A 21341-nucleotide genomic window follows, 5' to 3' on the forward strand; every position below is an offset into this window, starting at 1 on the left:
GATATAATAACTTTTAATTTTAGATTTGCTTTGTAGCGGTAAAAACTCAACAGTTTCAATGTTTTCAATCGAAAATTTAATCGTGCAAGCGTAAGTATTAATTTTCAAGGGTACTTATCTTTTATTTTTCGTATATTATCAATTAATTACAAGAGTTGGGCGTAGCTAAAAAACAATTTTCAAAAAAGGTTTTTATTTTTAAGTTCATTACAGCAAGCGCTTAATTGTATTATTATAATAATTATTCTTTAGGTTTATATCTATATTTTGTATTTATTTAAAAAAATGTTTTTTATTTCTTTGTTTTGTTTTCTTTGTTTTTCTTCGTTTGATATTTTTTGATCGTTTTTCATTGTCAGGCATGAAAAAGTAAACTTTTAGTCAACGATAACTTTTCAAAAAGGAAGTATACTTTAAAAGTACGTTTATAGTTTAGAATACCGATACTTTAAAGCTTTTGTTAAAGCAAGTACTTTTTTTGTAAAACTTTATTAAAGGCTGTTTTCATTAGGAAACTAACATGCATTAAATTCAGTATATAATGATGAGTTTATTCAGAAGTATTTTATTTTCTCTATCTTTTTTTGTTGAGTAAAAGTTTTAAACTAAAAACAGAATACGTTTTCTTTTATATGGCAATTAATTAAACATACAATTATTTTATTAAGTGCAGTTATCCCTAAAATTTCTTTATATCAAAGCTGAATTTTGTACCACAGAAAATACATAAAACAATGCTTCTAAGAACAAGTTTGTTGCTCTGCTTCGTGGCCTTCGTCGCCAAGACGACCACGGGACAGCGGCCCCAGTACCCGGGACCGAGGGGCCGTCCGCAGGACATGAATCGACCCCCACAACAGCAGGGCCAGCCCCAAAACCACGGTCAGTCCAGAAACCCGCAGAACCCCCAGGGAAACCCTAGATCAAACCAGAACCCGGTAAATCAACAACCGCCCAATCCACCCCAAGGAGCCCAAAATCCATCCAATCTCGGGGCAGAACCGCGCCCGAACCAGCCAATGCTGATCAGCGAGGATTTTGCTAAAAACCTGGTGGACTGGCACAACAACCTGAGGATGAAGCCCAACGCCTCCAACATGATCCGGATGGAGTGGAACGACGAACTCGTTGCGAGCGCCAGGTTGAAACTTGTGTACAAGTGCTTGTAGAGTGTGAATCAATTAAAGCATATGTTAAGTAGGATGAAAATATTTTAAGTATTGAAAAGGGTCGCACGCAACCGCTTTCTATTTACAAAAAAGTATACATTGATTATTTCGTAAGCGTCGAATTTATACCTTTTTTTCAATTACTCATTGTTTAAAGCTCATTCCGTTTTCTTCCTTTTCACGTTTTTGTGTTCTTCGCAGGCAGAGGGCGGAGAAGTGCGACTTGGGAGGGGTGGGTGATATTTCAACGGAGAGTTTCGGAGAGGTGGGGGAGAACTCTTACGTGTCGAGGAACATGAGCAAGGAGTACAACGTTTTCAGCGAGGGACTGAACGCGTGGAACGCACAGCTCAAAGACTACAGGTTTGTTTGAAAATTGTTTCACTTTTTTACACTGTTTGGTTAAATTGTTTCTTTTTAATCTGAATTACTAAACAAATTTGGTTTAAAACAAGTTGGTTTTAAGGTTTAAATTTTATCTCTTGATCTATGTAACGGGAACTTATCGTTTTGTTTTAACACTTGTTGTTGAGAGCAAAAGTATTTAAATATCAGCTGAATAACTACAATTTGACAAACGTTAATTTTTTTTATAAATTCCGCTGTTTTTATATTCCTCAATATAAACTTTTTAAAGTAGGGTTTGAAAATAATTTCAGCTTAAATATAGACAAAACTTGCTTAAATATCTTTTCTTTGGTAGAATTCTAGACCTCTTTTGTTTTTATCTTACAATTTTCATAATATGGATATAAAAGGTTCACTTTACTAATGTATTACACATAGTTCGAATACTTTTTGATTATTGCTTTAATTTGTTATGGTAACAAAACTATTGAATACTTGTGTTATGTACTGTAAAAGTTTTATAACTTATACTTAAAAGTTAAACTTTTATGAAAGTTGTAAGCTTTTTGCTTCATTTTTAAATTTACGTGTTTATTCATGAAAATCTAAGAAAACTTTAAAATTATTGATGTAACAAAGCTTATAAAGTTATATTTCTTGACTAACTATTCTATTTAATTTGCATTACTACTTTTTAAATGAATCAGTTATTGATAAAACTTATTTATATTGTAGAATAACATGCTTTTCAGTTTAACTTATTACTTAAAATAAAAAAGTAGCCAAAAAACGCAATTAGCTATATTTCATTTAAACAAAATCTTTATAAAACAACATTGAGTTAAAAAATTATAACAACAAAATGTAGTACAAACAAGAACACGTGCGCGGAGGGTGCGGACTGTAGCGCCATCTTGCAGGTATTGTGGCACGAAACCCAGTATTTCGGTTGCGCCCACATGATGTGCTTCCAGGCAACCAGCCCCTTTCAGTCCCTTGTGTGCAGGTACGCGCCCAAGGCCCACCCTGAACAAGTTAGAAAAACGTTGTTTTTGACTTTTTATTTTTGAACCGCTTTAAATTGTATTAAGCGTTGTTTTAAGCAGAGGGAACAAATTAAAACAATTTAATTTCGTTTCAATCCTTGGTTATAAAGTTTATAACTGTTTGAACATTATGATAAGTAAGAATTTTCTATTGTTTAAAGATTTGACTTTAAATTTCCATACAGAAAAAAAAGTAAGTTTTTGTTTAAAATATTTGAACTTTGTGAAAATTAACAATTTAAACAATTTTAAATATTTTTTATGTGTATATACATTAAAATTAAGATTACTAGTTAGCACAAAAACTCTTAAACCGTATACAAAAGACGTTTTTTTTCGTATGGAAATCAAAAATAAAATATGTTTGCTTTACTGACAAACCTTATTTTCTCTAACAAACCAAATGCACAGGGACGACCATACTCGGTTGTTGGCGGCCCATGTTCCGCGTGTCCCGACGGCAAGACCTGCATTTCAAAGGAGCCGTGCTCATCGTCCGCGGTCAGCGTCAACTTGTCCGTAATGGCCTTTTCACTGGTGTTCGTCAACTTGTTTCGTCTTGTTGTGTCATGAACTGTTGCTTGAAGTTTTGTAATCTTAAGACATGTTGTGTTGCTTTTTGTACTTTTACTGTGTAAGTTTGCACTTTTTAAGAGTAATATTCGTGTTTAAAGTTTTAATTTGTTCTAAGTATTAATTTTGATTGATACTTATAAAAGCTTTTCCATTGTTTATTGTTGTTAATTAGCCATTTATAAAGAGTTTTTATTAAATACCAAAAGAAATTCGTGTTTAAATTAATACATAAATGTAATTACGTGATTGTGAACTTGAAAAAGTACTCATTTAAGATAATATAAACTGCATTTTTAATTATTTTGTGTTGTATGTTTCTTCTATCTAAACTGTTTGTAATCTTTTAGTTTATTCAATTTTGAAAAATGTAACATGAGTGTATACAAAGACTGTTGAGTTTCGAAGACATACGAAAAGCTTTGAACTCGTATCTAGTAGATTTTTATGAATTTTCTGTACATAACCAGGTTTTACCTTTTATAAACCATTAGTCTGTTCAGCGCTTAATAGAAGATGAAAAGACATCAAGTGCAATCAATTAGCTCAAGTAGCGTGTTTATGTAACAATTATCGATTTGACTTGTATTCAACCTACCACAGTTACGTGTGGCTATTTTCAATTGGTTAAAATATCAAGAAAATAATTAAATTCCAAAATACATCTGCAACCAGTTTTTAATTTTGTTCTATGTTTGTTTGTGTACATTTGTGTATAGTACTTTTGTTTTTATAAGCATGACATAATTCCATAAACTTTAGCTGTTTTGTACACGCTACTAGTTTTGAAGTATCGAGTTTCTAACAAATAAACTTGTTATGTGTATTTCTTACGTATTCTTAACTGTTTTAAAGTCACACCATAGTCTAACTAGCAAGGTAGTAAGGGTGAAATGTTTAAAACTTTGTAAATAAAATTGTTAAGAAAAATTGTGATTAGAAAAAATTGCAAAGCTATAAAAGAAATCAACTGATTAAATATGAGTTGATATATTGTATAAGAATGTTTTACTGAGTAAAACTTAAAAAACAGTATGCACAGCCTTGTATACTTTTCAAACAAACTTAAGTTAGATTTAAGTCTATAAATAAAGCTTCACAGCTCATATAAACTAGAAAAAGTTTTAAAGCTTATCTAGAAGTTCATCAAAGTTGATTAATTTGTATACAAGTTTATAATTACAATGAAAACTTTGGTATTTGTTTTTTAAAGTGATAAACAAAACACCTAAAACGCAAATAATAGTGCTTACACTAAACTTTAAAACAAAAGATGACTGGTTTTTGCGGAAGGGCATACTAGTAAGCTATAATTAAATAAATTTAACAATGCATCTTGATTGTTAACTACATTTTAAGACGTATTTCATATAAACTTTTCTGCCTCATAGCTTTTATTTTGATATGAAATTTTCTATTTAATATTAAATTAAATATTTGTCACCAAACTCATATATAATTAGGTATTTATGACAACTAACTTTTGCTAAGACGATTTTTTATAAGATTATAAAAAATGTTTAAAAAATTAGTTCACATTTAAGGTATATTATTGAAAAACAATTCTTAAAAAAAAGCATCTTAAACTAATTATACAAAAATAAAACAAATTACTTTTGTAAAGTCAAAAATAAAGAAAAAGCTTGCTTCATTTATTTAAAGTTTTAATATTAACCCAAAAAATTATTAAAAAATGCTTTTAGTAAACTTGCCTTTGTTTTTTTATTATCACGAAATTAATTTTGCATGAATCTGAGTTACAAACAAAACTTAAAAGAAATAAAAGCTTTGTTTTGTGTTGAAACCTGTAAGTATATCACTTTAAAACACAGTTTAAAGTTAAGAAATTACAACTATTAGTTGTTCTTCTTCAATCATGATTATTGCAGACTAAATTAAGATCATTAAAAAAGACTTAGAGTATTTAAAAAAAAAAGACAAACAAATGAGTTCGGATTTAAAACGTAATAAGTTTAATAGCATTGTATTTAGCATTAAAAAAGTTATTATTTTAATTGAAATTTTAGTTCATTTTTATTGAAATTTAATAGTATTTTGTTTCAGCTTTTATAAACAAAAGATTATTTTTAACTAATTTTTAAGTAAATAAACAAGCTTTAATAATAAGCTTTCTTTTGAAAGCATCAAAAAACATTAAAAACTTTGTAATTAAGATTTCAACGTTCACATTTCACGTTCACATTTCAACGTTAAGAAATTACAACTATTAGTTCTTCTTCTTCAATCATGATTATTGCAGACTAAATTAAGTCCATTAAAAAAGACTTAGAATATTATAAAAAAAGACAAACAAATGAGTTCGGATTAAAAACGCGACAAGTTTAATAGCATTGTGTTTCAGCATTAAAAAAGTTATTATTTTAATTGAAATTTTATGTAAGTAAAGAATAGTTAAACTCTTATTTTCAAGCTACAAAAAAAAAACATTAAAAAATTAGAAATAAAAATTTAAATATTCAATAATCCCCGCACAGGCACCTCTTTCCCACCGGGCACTCTGAGCACGTTACCCCTCTCACGTACGGTTTTTCCCCTTCAAAATTTCCCGCCGGCGAGTACAGGCACGCCACCAGCGTCGCCCTCCTAAAAACCCGCCCGCCAAACCTGCATATGTGAGACTCAATAAATAAACTAAACTAACTACTGTGTAAACCTGACTATTTGTATATTTTTTTTAAATTGTATAAAGCCAACTTAGCTATTGTTCTAAGTAGCGCGCTTCTGAAATATTAATCTATTCGCTGTTCAAAGGTTTGATACAATTTATTACACAAATGTACATCAAAATTTCACACCTTATAAAGATATATATACACATAACAGTCGGCTTAAAAATACTCAGCTCTTCAACAAATCATCAGTTGGCATTGGCAGTCACCGTATTACAAAAAAAAAAGCACGCACATTGAAATAAGTTAATCCTCAAGCATTAAAAAGAAAAACTAACTTTATTTATAATTTATTCTACTAAATAAACAAAAATTCAGTGAAGCGTAACGAACCTCATTCGGGGACAGACAGCCACCCCGCACCCCAAGTACTCGCTTGTGGCCCACACCAGCTGCGTGTAGCTTCCGCAAACGGACCCGGCCCTGCACAAGCCGTCCTCGTACCTGTACCCGCTTTTTCCGGCCGACAGCTTGTTTGTGACGTCAGTGAGGAGCCTTGCGGAAGGCTTTTCGGCTGATGACGTCATGTACTTGAGCAGGCCCTCGTCTGACCTGCTGGTTTTTTTTTAATAAAGTTCTTTCTTGTAATTTATGTAGATTTTTTTTTTGAGTACTTTGTTTTGTTTCTTTACAAGTTTGAACTTTGATTTTTTTATTAGTATAAAAAACATAACTAAGTCTAAAGTACTAACAAAATTAAAAACGACAAAAACTTCTTATAAATTCAAAACAGCATCACCTTTATTTTTTTAAATAGCACAAGTTTCAGTTGCACAAAACTCTAACTTATTCAAGCTAGTTTATTTTTTACATTATTTTCTGAATTTAGAACTTTTTCAATTATATAAAAACTTACAGGTAAAATGACTATGTTAGCTATAAGACTGTTAAGCTTTTTAATCATATGATAACTTTGAAAAATTCAACTTTCTTAAAATTGTTAAAATAATTTCACAAGGTCATTTTAATTTGTCACTACAAAGTAGCTGTTTGTACTTTAAAAGATATTCTAATTAAGTTTCATATATAGAAGCAATTTTTTCAATAACATGTGCAATTTCAATTATCTATTAACTCTTATAAAACAAAACAAAAAAATAACACTATATATCAAGTAGAACTATAACTCACGGTAATTCTTTATTGAAGTTGCACATCTTCACGTATCTCAACGCCTTCTCTTCCAAGCCCTGGTCGTAGCTCATTTTCAGCATGTTCGTTGCCGGGGGGTTTACCCTGCTCCGAATCTTGTTGTGTAAATCCACCATCTTCTGACGGTTCTGCGCGGACAAATTGAAAGCGACCACTTTGGGTCTTCTTCTGCGCCTCGCGTGTAGCGATGTGATTGAAATGAAGAAAAATATGAAAATAAATTGTTTGATCATTTTATTACTTTGTGTTATACCTTTTAAACGGATATACATACAACTTTTTGTAAAACGTTTTTTTAATTACTCACTTTAATAGTTATATAAGTAAGAACTGTGACAAAAATATGTAAAATAACTATAGTCATACTATTATAATATAAATCTTATATTTTTCAGGTTGTTTACATCTAAATGAAAAGAATTTTTTACTAATTTCTTTTTGAAAATAAAACAGAGCTAATTAAACAAACCATTTTTGATAATAATTGGACCTCAAAAATTAAACTGATATGACCAATTAGAAATAACGTGATACTTATTCTAAATTAAAAATTTTCTTATACAAAACAAATATCTTTATTTAGGTCGTAGTTATTTGCGAACTTTTATTATAATTGCTTCATATACTTTTTCTACGATATTTAAAGCATAACTTCCTATGTCTTTAAACTATAAGTTAAATGATTGAAACAATAAGTATCTTAATAAAAAGCTTAAAGCTAACAAATTCGAATATACAAAACTACACATGCGTCTAACTACAAGGATAGCTATACAACGCTTCTACTAACACTTGTAAAATTTAAATGAACTGTTTATAATCCGTGAAAATACACTGTTGCGCAACGCTTTCGCTTGATCGACTATGCAGAAAGTTTTATTACATCATAACGATAAAATGTTGTTTTTCAAGCTTTCTTATGCGTACAACACACGTCTACGATAAAATTTAACACGGGTTTGCTTCAAAATATTTGTTTGTTTCAGAAAATAAAACAACTTCAGTAGGTAAATTGTCTACTGTTTATTTTTAAAAGCATTGAAGTTGTTTTAATGACAGTTCACATTCAATTAGTCTTTAGTTTTAAGTCAACTTCACTTTTTATTATGCATTTTTTTTGATTTGTAGTAATTAGCCAAGTTTTGTGTGTAAGAATGCTCAAGTTTACCTTTAAAATTTTTTGAATATATTTAACAAACCTAGTGCTTGGTATTTTTCTTATTTAAGTAGTACAGTCAAAGTTTATAAGAAAGCTCCTTTTCTTGAATTTATACTTAAAATCTTGTCTTTACCCTTTAAGCTTTAAATTTAACCTATTTGCACACAAAAACATGATCTAATTAAGGTTTAAGAGAACTAAAGTTCAGGAAAAAATTACTTTTGATAAACTCGAACTTTTGAAATTTACAAACAATAAACATTAGTTTTTTTAAAAGTTGTAATCAATGGTTAAGCAAAACATTCATAGTGAAAGTTAAATAAAAGTTAATTTATTTAAAGTTCACTTTATTCCTTAAAGCTAACAGTATATCAATAACTTTTTTTATAGTTTTTACACAACCAAAAAGTTTACTAACAACTATAATATAAACTTTTTGTATACCACTAATAAACTAAGTTTAAAAATTTTAATTTTTTGACGCTTTTTTTTTTATGTACACACTTATTTCTTATATTATTTCTTTCATTTAAACAAATTTGTAGTTTTATTTCTGTTTCAAAGCGAATACATTTTAGTAAAATCAAATAACACAAGTTAAATGTTTATGCATATTATTTTTATAGTAAGTCATAAACGTTATACAGTTGTTGAACTTTTTTAGATTTAAAAATTAAGATTTTCTATACTAAACAGTAACTTAAAAACTTTTATCTAGCTTAGCTTTAAAGTTTTTTGGTACATTACTTTTAATATTTTAATATTAAAAAACTTTAAACTAAGTAAATTGCTATTTATTTTTAAACAGACGGTATTCAAGGATTAAACTTAACGCCTTGCTTTATAAACGGTTATAAGAAACTTAAGTTCAGTGGAAAGTTGGCTCAGCGGTAACTATAATCCGGGCTCATGACCGAGAGGTCGCGAGTTCGAGTCTCACCAGAGCCAATTTTGTATTGCGATGATGATAAACCTTAATCATGTCTGTCTTGAACTGCCTGGGTGCAGTTCGGGCAGCAGATTTGCATGACGAACTGCATGGGGCCATCTGAGCAACACTTTTTTTATTATTATAAAATTGTTTTATTAATTATTTATTAAACTCACTAGATAAGCAAAAAATATTTATAAAACAAATTGTTAGCTTATTTTTTATTATCTAAGCAAAATAATACCCAAATTTAGTGGTAATTTTTTTTAAGCGTGTTAAAGTCTGTGTTGAGACAAATATTTGCACAGTATTTGAAAATAAAAGAAAACGTTCAGATTCATTAAAACATTTATATGTTATACATAAAGGCATAAAAACAACTTAACATCAACAACAGTAAAACAATTTGTAAGTATTAAAAATAAATCAAAAAGCATACATTTCGTATCTTAGCTAAGTTATACACAATTTGAAAATGTTTTGTTTATGTTCGTACTTTTAATTAATTTTTTATCAGAACGTTTATTTTTTATATGAAATACATACTCCTTTTGCGTAGTTTTGTCGTGAGAGCAATTACTTGTTAAAAAGTAAAATTCCAGTTTTTTACAGTCAATTGACAGGTATTATGGATGAGAAATGCACTAAAATGTCAATTGTCTCAGGCTATTGCGACAATTGAGCACCGGAAGTACTCAAACACTTATGATTTTGATGCGTTGCTATTGAACTTCTTTTTTTTTCTATTCAGCCAATATTACCTTATGCTACTGTCTATGAATACTTTATTTTATATATATACCTGTGCTATTTATGTTTTGATAATTTAAAAATAAAGTTTTTTTTATACTTTGCAGGTGTTAAAATGCTTTTTCAAATAATATTATGGCCGTTGTGATATCAAAAAAAAAGTAGTTTAGTTGCTAAACCGAAATAATATCACAAAAAAAAAACTGTTCTAGCTAGTGTTATAATGCTTTTGTATGTTTTTAAAGTAATGTTTTAAATAACCTTTAACTTATAAGATTTTTTTAAACTTTGCTTTTTTTTAATTCGCTTTTTCTTTGCAAACAAAGTCAACACGAAAAAACATTAAGCTTAGTATTTACTTTAAAAAAAATCGATTAAAATTTCATACCCAGCTTTCAACCGGTTTATATAGAAAATTACGTAACACGAACAAATTGTTTTATTCCTTTTTAACACAAACCAATAAACTTTTAAATTTGAATTTTATTGCTTTTGCAATTTACCCACAATGCACGTACAAACAGCTTGAGAAAGAGAAGTGCGTTAGAGATTGATACGTTAGAGACTTTAACTACCATTTGCAAGCACTTAAGCGTTATTAGTTTTCGCAGACAGTAGTAAATTACAGCAGGCCTCTTTAAATGATCATCGTAATTTATAAGTGATGTAATATAACTCAAAAGGTTGAAAGTATTGTCTTTATATTACGTTATAGTTTAAGCTTAAAGGCTTATTAACAACAAATAATTACAAAGCAGTTTTAGAATAGTGTAGAATACAAAATTGGCTTGAAGTTAAAAAAAACATAAAGCATAGTACTTTTAACAACTTTTGTATTACAGATAACCAATTAAAGTCGTTTCTTTAAAAACATATCTTTAGAATAGCTTTATAATTGCTATTAATGTATATATTTATTCAAAAAACGATAAAATAAAAAGATAAGTTTGTTTATATACTTTAACTGAAAAAAATTCTCAAAACAAAAGCTATATTACGATTTCAATCATTATCACTAATTTAGTCCGCAAAAATTAAACTGCACTTTAACTCTCACGAACTTCTGAACGTAAGGCTCTTTGACCTCAGCCGTAAGTTCGTTTTTACCGACATCCTCGGTTTTATTGAAGTCTTCTTCAACTTTTTCACTTTTTTCTGGCATCAAAGCTGTTTTCCTGTTCTCGTTCTCCAACTGGACAAACTCGAACTCTGGTTTCAATTCATCTGATTTTTTGTTTTTGTCATTTATTGCTTTTTCGGTCTTTTCATGTTTTTTGCCGCCTTTCTTTTTTTCATTTTTGTGGTCATTTTTAGATTTCTCAGCTATAACCTTTGTTGTCGTAGGTTTGTAAAATATCTCAGTTTTAGCGGTCGTTGTAGGTAGTATAGTTTCTTTTTCAGTCACTGGTACAACTTTAGGAACGACCACAACCGGCTCAGAAACTTTTGAAATCTTAACACCAGGAGTTTCTCTACCTTCTGGTTCATACAAAGGCTTTAGGGTAGTAGTTTTAGGCAATGTTTCTTTTGTACTAGTAGTTTTAATTATCTTGTCATCGGACACTTTTTTATTTTTACCATCATAAGTAGGCTTGACCGTAGTAGTTGCAACAAGTTCTTTTTCTTTATGTTTTTTATCTTTACTAACCGGAATACTTTTGTTCTTTGCATTGTACACTGGTTTGATCGTGGTACCGACAAACTTCTTTGTCGATTTCGGCTTTCCAGTGGTAGTCGTCGTGAACACCTCTTTAAGAGTGGTTTTAGGCGTTGTTTTAGTCGAAGCAGGTTTTTCTGTAGTTGTAAGTTTCTTCGTAGGGGATTTTTTCGCATCTTTTACCTCCCCGCAAAGACACTCTTTTCCGTCGGGGCACTCTGAGCAGCTCTCTCCGCTCACGTACGGCCTCCTCCCCTCAATGTTGCCACCAGGGGCGTAGTTGCACACTATCAGCATCCCTTTCGGTCTCTTCTCCTGAATTTGTAAAGATTTTAGAACTAGCGCCTCAATCGTTCAATGTCAAAGTGATACACAAAATTTTAAGAAAATTTGATGTAAACTTTTTATTTGCTACGTCGTCGATTATTTTGATGAACAAAATAATCGAGTCTAAACATCTTACAAGCACTTTCTAAATATACAAAAAACAACGTATAACTATACTAAATTATTTCGACAAATTCACTTAATGTTTTAAATTACAATAAAATGTTTCATTCTAGCAACATATCAATATTATATATTATTTCTACTTAATCCAACTCAGTGTGGGCAAATACAAGTATTAAACACGTTCAAGAAATTTTGTTTGTTCTAATCACACCAACTAACTCCGTGTATGACCAGGTTCCTGCAAACGGCCACTGCGCACCCCACTTTAAACGTTCTATCGTGCACCAGCGCCGTGTAGTGGCCGCACTCCTTGCCCCTATGACACTCGTGCTTTTCGTAGTCGTAATCGTGCTTCTCTTCGTCCCACAGCCTTATGGCCTCCTCCATGGCGACCGTGAAGTTCTTGATGAGCTTCGACGTCGCGTACAAGTTCTCACCGTAGCTGGCAAGTATTGAATTTTAAAAGTTTATTGTATAAGTAGGCTAATTAGTATAAGTAAAGCTGAAAACACATAGAAATAATGGAAAGATGATGCAATTTTTCACCGTGACTCGAACAAATCAAACTAAAAGTTGTTGAGTTGAAATGTACAGTTTTTAAGGCTTTGATTTTGAGCGTTTAAAAAACATACTTCAGTTATTCTAAGTTTATCTTCATTTAAGAAAATTTTGTATTAGTCAGTCGAGAGATCGGCAAACTGTGGCCCGTGGGCTAAATGCAGCTCGCAAAGCTAAAATCTACGGAGTACTTTTCAGGTAAAAATATGCTGTTAAAACACAATGAAAAAAAATGTAGTGAAAACTTTTAACTGGGTTCTATGTATAATAACTATTAATTACTAGTGCTTTGTTAGTTTTATGAAATGTAAAGATTTCTTTTTCAATGCGACTTGAATAAGACTTTTATTATCAAATAAAGTTGGTTTAAAAAGATAGTAATATATTGCACTGCACACAATTCAGAAGTTTTCTAAAATAGTTCATAAGGTCAGAATTTAAACAGTTAAAATGGAAAACTTTGAAGACATTTATGCTTTTTGGCATTTTGCATTTAGCTGAAAACTAAAGTGATTTATTTCAGTTTAAAAAAAAACCTAACATTCTTCTTTTTATGTTAGTGTCTTTCAGTTTAAGCGGCTTAGGTTTTAATGCCTAGGTCCTTCGTTGGACAATAAACTTAATAATAATAATAATAATAATAATAATAATAATAATAATAATAATAATAATAATAATAATAATAATAATAATAATAATAATAATAATAATAATAATAATAATAATAATAATAATAATAATAATAATAATAATAATAATAATAATAATAATAATAATAATAATAATAATAATAATAATAATAATAATAATAATAATAATAATAATAATAATAATAATAATAATAATAATAATAATAATAATAATAATAATAATAATAATAATAATAATAATAATAATAATAATAATAATAATAATAATAATAATAATAATAATAATAATAATAATAATAATAATAATAATAATAATAATAATAATAATAATAATAATAATAATAATAATAATAATAATAATAATAATAATAATAATAATAATAATAATAATAATAATAATAATAATAATAATAATAATAATAATAATAATAATAATAATAATAATAATAATAATAATAATAATAATAATAATAATAATAATAATAATAATAATAATAATAATAATAATAATAATAATAATAATAATAATAATAATAATAATAATAATAATAATAATAATAATAATAATAATAATAATAATAATAATAATAATAATAATAATAATAATAATAATAATAATAATAATAATAATAATAATAATAATAATAATAATAATAATAATAATAATAATAATAATAATAATAATAATAATAATAATAATAATAATAATAATAATAATAATAATAATAATAATAATAATAATAATAATAATAATAATAATAATAATAATAATAATAATAATAATAATAATAATAATAATAATAATAATAATAATAACAGCAACTTTTCATAAAAGTAACTATTAAAAAATTCAAATTAAACATGAGTTAAGTAGCTGAAAGAAATTATATTAGAGAGTAAGCTACTAATTTTTATTAAGATACATCAAAACTATAATGACATAAATACACCGAAACTATAACGTTTAATTATTAGTTAATGTTATTACCGTCCCGACTTCTTGTTTTCTTCATTATGTTTATACAAACATTGTCTGCTGTAATCTTTTGCATACTTTGCGATATCTCTGTCGTAACTAATCTTCATCATTTTAGTCGCTGGTGGTTGAACCTAAAAAAATAACTTATTAAACTAACCAACTTTATAAGTATTGAAAAAATCTACATATACATCCAAAACAATAGTATGTACACATTAAAAATTGTTTATTTTTAGAACCTAAAGCATTATTACTTGATAATTACTCAAACAATTTTTGAATGTTTTTTTAACAAAAGGTAATTATAATTCTTATAAAAATAGTTTTAAAATTTTCACAAAAATTTTAATAGCATTTAGAATTTTAAACATGTTGTTTTTATCTGTCTTATATCAAGGTACTTTCTAAATAACTAAAAAAAAAACAATAAACTGAGCTGAAAAATGAATTTAACTTTTGAAAGGTTTTTAAATATCAAACTTTATTTACTAAACATTTAAACGAAATAAATATTCAAAGTATTTTCTATCTTTCTCCTCTTTTCTCAAAAGTAACTTAATTTATTAACTTTAATTTATTCAAAAGTAATTAGCACTATAAATATAATGTTTGTCTTTATTTATTATTGTTATTTATTTTTAAGTTTATTTATTAAGTATTCACACGTTTGTTATTAGTGTTGTTTATCTACTTTTAAAAGTTAATTTAAAGTTGTAGATATCTTTTTTAGTTCATATGTTACTAAAGAAGATTCATAGTACATTATTAAACACAAAATTCAGTTAATTTCCGTTTAGTTTTATTTTCTTTCATTTTTCTTTTCGTTTAATTGATTGTTCATTACTAAAGATTTAAATATTTAAATGATAAAAAAAACTATGTGTAATAGCTCGTAAGAAACTTTATAAGCATGTGGTGTACGACTCGATAACCGAAAGGTTCTTTTGTACACCAGGAGTTTAGACCAAGCTCTTTGAGCTTTTTTATCCTTCAATAAACAATATATTATTTTTTACTTAAAATTTAAACAAAATAAATATTCAAAACAACTCATACCTGTCTCCTCTTTTCGTTGTGGTACCTGACAGTGAACTTGACATCATCCTCGTTCAAATCGATGTCTTTCACCAGGGACGCTTTCAAGCGGCGCTGTCGTCGCGCTACTGTGACGTCATAAGGCAGCAGGGAAGCTACGACCAGAAGAAGAGCTATTCTCATGTTACAAGCTAGTTCTGCAAACTTTTTTTTTAATTTCAACTGAATTTTGGAAAAATTTTAATAAAAACTTTTTTTTTTTTTTGCTAATTTTCTTAGCCTTGTTTTTGTATTTGAAAAAGAGTGCAGTTTTAAATAGGTTTGTAATCATCTTTTAAAACTAAGCACAAACGTTATTTGTACTCTTTTTAAGTAAGTAATTTGTAAACATAAAGTCATACAACAAAAATATATATTTAATTGTAGTGTTTTTTAAATTGCATAGAGTTTTGACCTTTTTCGGAATTTGTTTAAAATTCAAATTTTAAAAAATGTCAACACAAATTTGAATATGATTAAAAGATGTAATCTATTTAAAATATTGACATAACATAACTTTTAAACAAAAGCGAAACTGTCTACAACCTGATAATTTTTACTTTAATAATCAAAAAAGCGTGAAGTTAAAACTAAATACTTTATGAGTTACTTATTTGCTATCGATTCAACTGAGAAGTATTGTGAAACAGAAATTTGTTTGTTTTGTTGTTAACCTCGTAATGATAACAAAAGGTACTCCCTTGCAATTTGCACCTTGCTCGAATCTGTTATCACCTCGTTTTTTGCCAAGCTAAACAAAATATATCCACTGCAAAGTTTAAACGCTGGTCAAACAGAATACTTTATTTAGAGCAAATTTTTTGTATGCAATTTTAAGTTTTTGTGCGAATACTCTTAATAAAAAATTAACGTTTAGATGTTTACTGTTTGTTTTTAATGTGTCTAAAATTTAATTATACATGTAACGTTCTTGACTATTCGTCATTTTATTTAAAACTTTACGTAACTACTCTGTCAAAAATGCTTTCTGTGAGCTGGTCTATCTTGTTATACAATTTTCTTGTGTCAATCTTATAAAGTTTGTTTTACAAACTTTTACGTTTTAAAAAAACATGTCTTGTATTGTATATGATGTGTCAAATAAATCTTGTGCTTTTCAAGGTTCAAAAAAATACACACTAGAAAGTTTCAATCTAGTTTTAGACTTAAAAACTCATATAGCTAAGTTACTTTATTTTCTAAAACTTTATTTTCAATTTTTTTTTAAATACTTGTCATTTTATTATAATTTTCTTATCTTGCTTTATTAAAACATTTAATCATACTATCAAAGCTCACTTTTTAATTACATTATATGCAGTATTTTTTTTATAAGTTTGTTAATATTGACTTTTTATTAATAATATTTCAATAAGTTTTTATAACTCGCCGCCTTTAACTTATTATATTCGTCTTAACAACACCATATTTTGTTTTTTTGAAGTATATGTTTTTTAATTATTTTTAAACTTGTAACTAATACAAAGTCTATATTACATAGAGTAATGCTACTTAAGGTTTTGAAAATCTGTAATAAACGTTATAAACGTTTAGATAACAAGTCAAGGTGTGAATTAAAATTGATAAAAAAGAATTCTAGTCTAGCAATCAACTGATTTAAAAACTGATTTATTAATTTAAAACGTTTGCTGAAATTATTTATAACAATATGTCTTTGTTGCTTAAAAAGCGCAAACTCAATTTAAATGTATGATTTTTTACTTTGCTCTGATTTAAATGTTAGGTAATTTCCTTAGAAAATAGATCAATTATAACCTACGTACTTTTGAAAGTCATTAAATTAATTTATCTCAATTGCAGTGCCAATCTATATCTACTTGCAGTCTATTAAAAAGGAAACTTAATTACATTGCGCTTAAAAAACTTTGTAAAAATATCAGTCAATTATGCTTTTAAAACAACTTAAAAGTAAATATTAAATTAAAGCACTTTAATTATATTTTTAACTTTTTTTGAACAATCTCTAAATCATAATTTAAATACTATAACTGACACTTTTTTCTAAATTAACTTCTAACCTAATAAAACAAGAATATATCAATGCAAAGCTGAGTTATTATTAGCTCAAAGTACTTTGTCTAAATGATAACATTCATTTTTTATTGTCACTTTAAGTCACTTAGTGTAGAGATAAGACAATGTGAAAAAATAAACAGAGTACAACTATATAGTTTTTATTTCTTTTTTTCTATAAATTTATGTCTTATTTCGCTTTTTTATTTTATTTAATGCGTCTTATATAGTAAAGAAGTACTTAAAAAGTTAAATTATTTAGCTTGCTATTACTTTATAGTATAAAGAAGTACTAAAAAGTTAAATATTTAGCTTGCTTTTACTTTGCTACTTAATTTCCTATTTTTTTAATTTTAAATAGATAACAAAGCTTTCATTACTTCTAAACTTACCAAAATTATATTTTTTTTTTTCGTGTGCTTTTGTTTATTTAATTTACAGTTTAAAAAATTAAAGCGTAGCAAAGTGCTTTGAAAAATTATTTATTTTTAACTGGATGCTCGTATAAGTGGCATGTCACAGTAATGACAGCCTATTTCAACTTTAAAGTTTGTATACTGCAAAACGAAACTGTAAAAATTAACAGTTTCAGCTTTAATTAAAAACAAAAACATCAATTTTAATAATGTTTATACTTAATTGAATAATTACTTGTTTTTATAAAGTATACATGCATATTTTATTTTGACAAGATTCGAAGTAAAGCAGAAACGTATAAGCGAAATTTTTAAACTAAAATTTTGATGCAAAAATTGTTTCGATTAGGCTTTTAATTTTTATAAAATATATCTTTAAAAAAATCAAGTATACAAGTGACAGAAGAAAATCGCAATTGTTTAAATTGTTATAGTTTATTTAAAAATAGTTTTCGATATATAAATAAACAAAGTATTACCAGTTGAAACTTTTTAAGATATGTTTTAATACCTACTAAACATAACACATTGACTCTAAAACTTCGATATAAAGAAAAATATTACGAACTTCATAGTTTAGCGACAATTAAAGACAGCTACTATAAATAACCTAAATAATTAAATAGAATACTTATTTAATGTTTGAAGCAAGTTTTCTAACCTCTTTAGAAAAAATAGTTTTACAGATAAGAGAATAAGAAAAATTCGTATTTTAAAAACGAAAAATCGACAAAAGCATCAACAAAAATAGAAAACAGTGATGTAATTATGAATTTCAATTATAAGAAAAAATACGGTTTTAAATAAATAAAAAAACTTATTACACTTAAGAACTTTTAAATTTTCTGTGAACACTATATTTTTATTTTTAATGAACTTCAAAAATTACATAACATAGTAGCTATCACATTCAGAATTTATTTTAGGTGTTTTATTTTCAATGAATTTGTTATTAAACAAGCTAAAAGATGGAACTGCCTAGAAAGCAAACATTTGAAGAAAACAAAGCAAAAGCATACAGTTAATAGCATAGTTTACGCTATAAAACGACGTACTTCCAGAATTTTTATCAGTTGTAGCTTCTGGCACACTCTTTTTCGTTGTTTCAGTATATTTTGTGCTCTCAGAAGCCGTAGTAACTTCTACTATCACCTTTGTTTTTGGCTTCTCGCTGCTTACTGGGCTTGTAGACGTTAGCTCAGTCGCGGGTTTCGAAGTTTGAGCCGCGGTCGATTTTGCTCCCGCCTTTGTTTGTAGTTCAGTTGATTCATTTTCAGTTTTAGTCGTGGACATTACTGTGGAAGTTTTAGTTGCAGTTTCGGGGGTTTTCGAAATAGTTTTGGCGGGAGTCTCAGTGTGAACTTTTTTCACGGTCGTAGTGGCGAGCCGAGCTGCAGTCAAAGCCACTTTCATCGTAGCAGCTTCATCGTTCAAACTCTCAACTCCATATTGAATCGTCTTGTTGTACAACTCATCGTACTCGTTATTGCAGACGCACTTCGATTTACCGCACACTGCATCGGAGCAACTGGCACCCGCGTTGTACGGTTTGGTTCCTTCCCTCAGCCCGTGAGGGTGGTACATGCAAGCCAGCAACACAGCATTTTTTGTCTGTTTGTAAATTAAGTGGTAAGTTGATAAATACACAAGTATTTCAAACTGATTAAATAATCTAAAATTAAAACGTTTTATTACAAAATTTAGTTTATAGAATCATTCTAGAAACACTGGTACTTTAAAGTTAAAACTTACGCAGTTAAATTATTGATTAAGTTTTTGTTTTTTAAATCTTATTCTAGGCTGTCGGTATAGGAAAAGGTTAGAAAACTTTTTTTAAATAATAGTAAACTTGATTTTTCAATTACTTTCATGGAATCAATCATGGAAAAATCTTTTAAATATAATTGGGTTCTCATATCATTTTCGAAACAAATCTCACTTTTTGGCCGTCGATCTCCAACATTCTGCACCTGCTTATGGCGCAACCCACTTTGTTCGCCCTCGCCTCAACCATGACTTGGTAGTGACCGCACTGTCCGCCGTTCCGACACATGAGGGCGTCGTAATCAAAGTTCCTGCCCTCTTCGAACCAGATCTTGGTGGCGTCTTTCAAGAGCTGCGTGGTGTTGAGCTTCATGTTCGTGGCGTACAAGTTCTCGCTGACAATCCTGTTGTTTTCGTCTCTCCGCATGGCGGCGCTGCGGTGCTTGTACGAACACTTTCTCACAAAATTCACCGCGTCACGCTTCAGTACCTCGTCGTGACCGATCTTTAAAAAAAGAATGAAGCTGAGTTTTTAAGCGGTGATTAAACAACATTTTTAAAAGAATAATAAAAGTAATCTGGAGTTAAAACAAAATTAAATGTGTCGATTTCTTTATATGGTTTTCAACTATTTTTTCTTAAAGAAATGTAAAACAAAAAAAGATCAAATCGAGAAAAAAATTTCAATAACTCGACAAAAGCATTTTTGGCTCAAATACTAATAAAAAAAATTTAAGTTTCACATTTTCTTAGAAAATTATAGCAGAAGGTTATTAAAAATCATTGATAATAAATTATCTGATGACTGATTTTAGATCCTGTCTTGCGTTTACACTTTTACATGTATTGGACAAAACGTTAAAAGGTATCCAGATGGTGTGCGACTCGCTAACCGAATGGTTGTTCGTGTACCAGGTCCTAGGACCAAGTGTTTTGTCAATCAATAAACAATTTTTAGTAATCTTAGTAAACTAAACTGTTTTTTAAATCGATGAACCTATCAAGTTCAAAAATCTTTAAACAAAATAATGTTCAAAAGTTTTACCTTCAACATGTTGGTCGCAGCTGGCGTCACGTGACCGCGGTAGTAGTTGTGGAGCAACTGGGCGAACTTGTCCTCAGTGCTTGTCAGGTTCACGAAGCTGTGGAAGGAATTCTTGCCCTTGGGTGGTCTCCTGGCCGTTGTGAGGAGCAGCATCGTTGTAAGCAGCAGTAAAACTTCGATTTTCATCATGTGTTTTTACTCAAACAATCTTTATTTGTATAAATGTTTTCTATAAAACAGTTAAATAATAACTTTCTTTTGTTACATTTGCACTAGTGTTTTGTAAATTATAAATCATATGCACAAATTTTGTGAGCAATTATTTTGATATCTAACAGATTGTTTTTAGAATATCTAGTTTTTAATGTGCCTTTTTCCTACTTTTAAAATGACTAAATAGATTTTATAGGTAATAGGTCTATTATTAAAGTTTCATTAAACCAAAAAAGTTTCTTTATAAGTTACTTGATTTTTAGCTTCTTTTTATTATTTTATAAAATAGTCTTTTCATTTGTAGCAGTGAACTTTAGTAATCGTAATTACCTTTAAAACTTTTTATAATTTTAGTTTTGTCAACTTTTGGTACAACTGATGAAATACATTAAAAAAAGAAAAACTATTCTTTATACCTTAAATTGTGGTTTTTCATCTTAGAACCGTTTTATGTAGTATTGTAGTATATAAACTTAGTATGGATATTCACACTAAAACTATTTTAAAAACAAGTACATTTTATTCTACTACTTTTTAACTTAGCCGAATCTTTCAAATGATACTTCAAAACGAAGAAATATAAACTTAAGTAATTAAAAAACTTAACTATAATGATAATCAGCTAAACTCAAAAAAAAAAAAAACCAAAGTAAAAAACAAAGAGAAACCTCTCCAACAAC

General features: G+C 28.1%; 2 protein-coding genes across 2 annotated transcripts; one reads left to right on the forward strand and one right to left on the reverse strand.

Moving 5' to 3' along the window:
• Nucleotides 1-723: 723 nt before the first annotated feature.
• On the forward strand, nucleotides 724-3962 carry LOC145850024 (cysteine-rich venom protein VAR8-like). The gene is made up of 4 exons (XM_082955161.1): nucleotides 724-1141; nucleotides 1371-1532; nucleotides 2386-2551; nucleotides 2975-3962. Exons 1-4 carry the CDS (start codon nucleotides 735-737, stop codon nucleotides 3134-3136), a joined length of 897 nt encoding a protein of 298 aa, XP_082811287.1. The 5' UTR covers nucleotides 724-734; the 3' UTR covers nucleotides 3137-3962.
• Nucleotides 3963-4683: 721 nt separating this feature from the next.
• On the reverse strand, nucleotides 4684-20634 carry LOC145850107 (uncharacterized). Its single transcript, XM_082955253.1, has 7 exons — nucleotides 20449-20634; nucleotides 14125-14216; nucleotides 12148-12370; nucleotides 10880-11790; nucleotides 6958-7254; nucleotides 6160-6381; nucleotides 4684-5761 (listed from the first exon to the last, which is right to left on the reverse strand). The coding sequence occupies exons 1-7, from the start codon at nucleotides 20632-20634 to the stop codon at nucleotides 5614-5616; spliced, it is 2079 nt and encodes a 692-aa protein (XP_082811379.1). The 3' UTR covers nucleotides 4684-5613.
• Nucleotides 20635-21341: the final 707 nt, after the last annotated feature.

Source organism: Thalia democratica, chromosome 2, assembly GCF_965202585.1.
Source record: "Thalia democratica chromosome 2, ktThaDemo2.hap1.1, whole genome shotgun sequence".
NCBI classification, from domain to species: domain Eukaryota; kingdom Metazoa; phylum Chordata; class Thaliacea; order Salpida; family Salpidae; genus Thalia; species Thalia democratica.

Bases quoted from the DNA above. Each gene is read 5' to 3' on its own strand.
- LOC145850024 (XM_082955161.1), top strand. From the start codon at position 735: ATGCTTCTAAGAACAAGTTTGTTGCTCTGCTTCGTGGCCTTCGTCGCC. The intron at 1,142-1,370 runs GTTGAAACTTGT...TGTTCTTCGCAG, and splicing joins GAACTCGTTGCGAGCGCCAG to GCAGAGGGCGGAGAAGTGCG. The intron at 1,533-2,385 runs GTTTGTTTGAAA...AACAAAATGTAG, and splicing joins GCACAGCTCAAAGACTACAG to TACAAACAAGAACACGTGCG.
- LOC145850107 (XM_082955253.1), bottom strand. From the start codon at position 20,634: ATGAAAATCGAAGTTTTACTGCTGCTTACAACGATGCTGCTCCTCACA. The intron at 14,217-20,448 runs GTAAAACTTTTG...AAAATGATGAAG, and splicing joins CTGCGACCAACATGTTGAAG to ATTAGTTACGACAGAGATAT. The intron at 6,382-6,957 runs GTGAGTTATAGT...AAAAAAAACCAG, and splicing joins AACTTCAATAAAGAATTACC to CAGGTCAGACGAGGGCCTGC.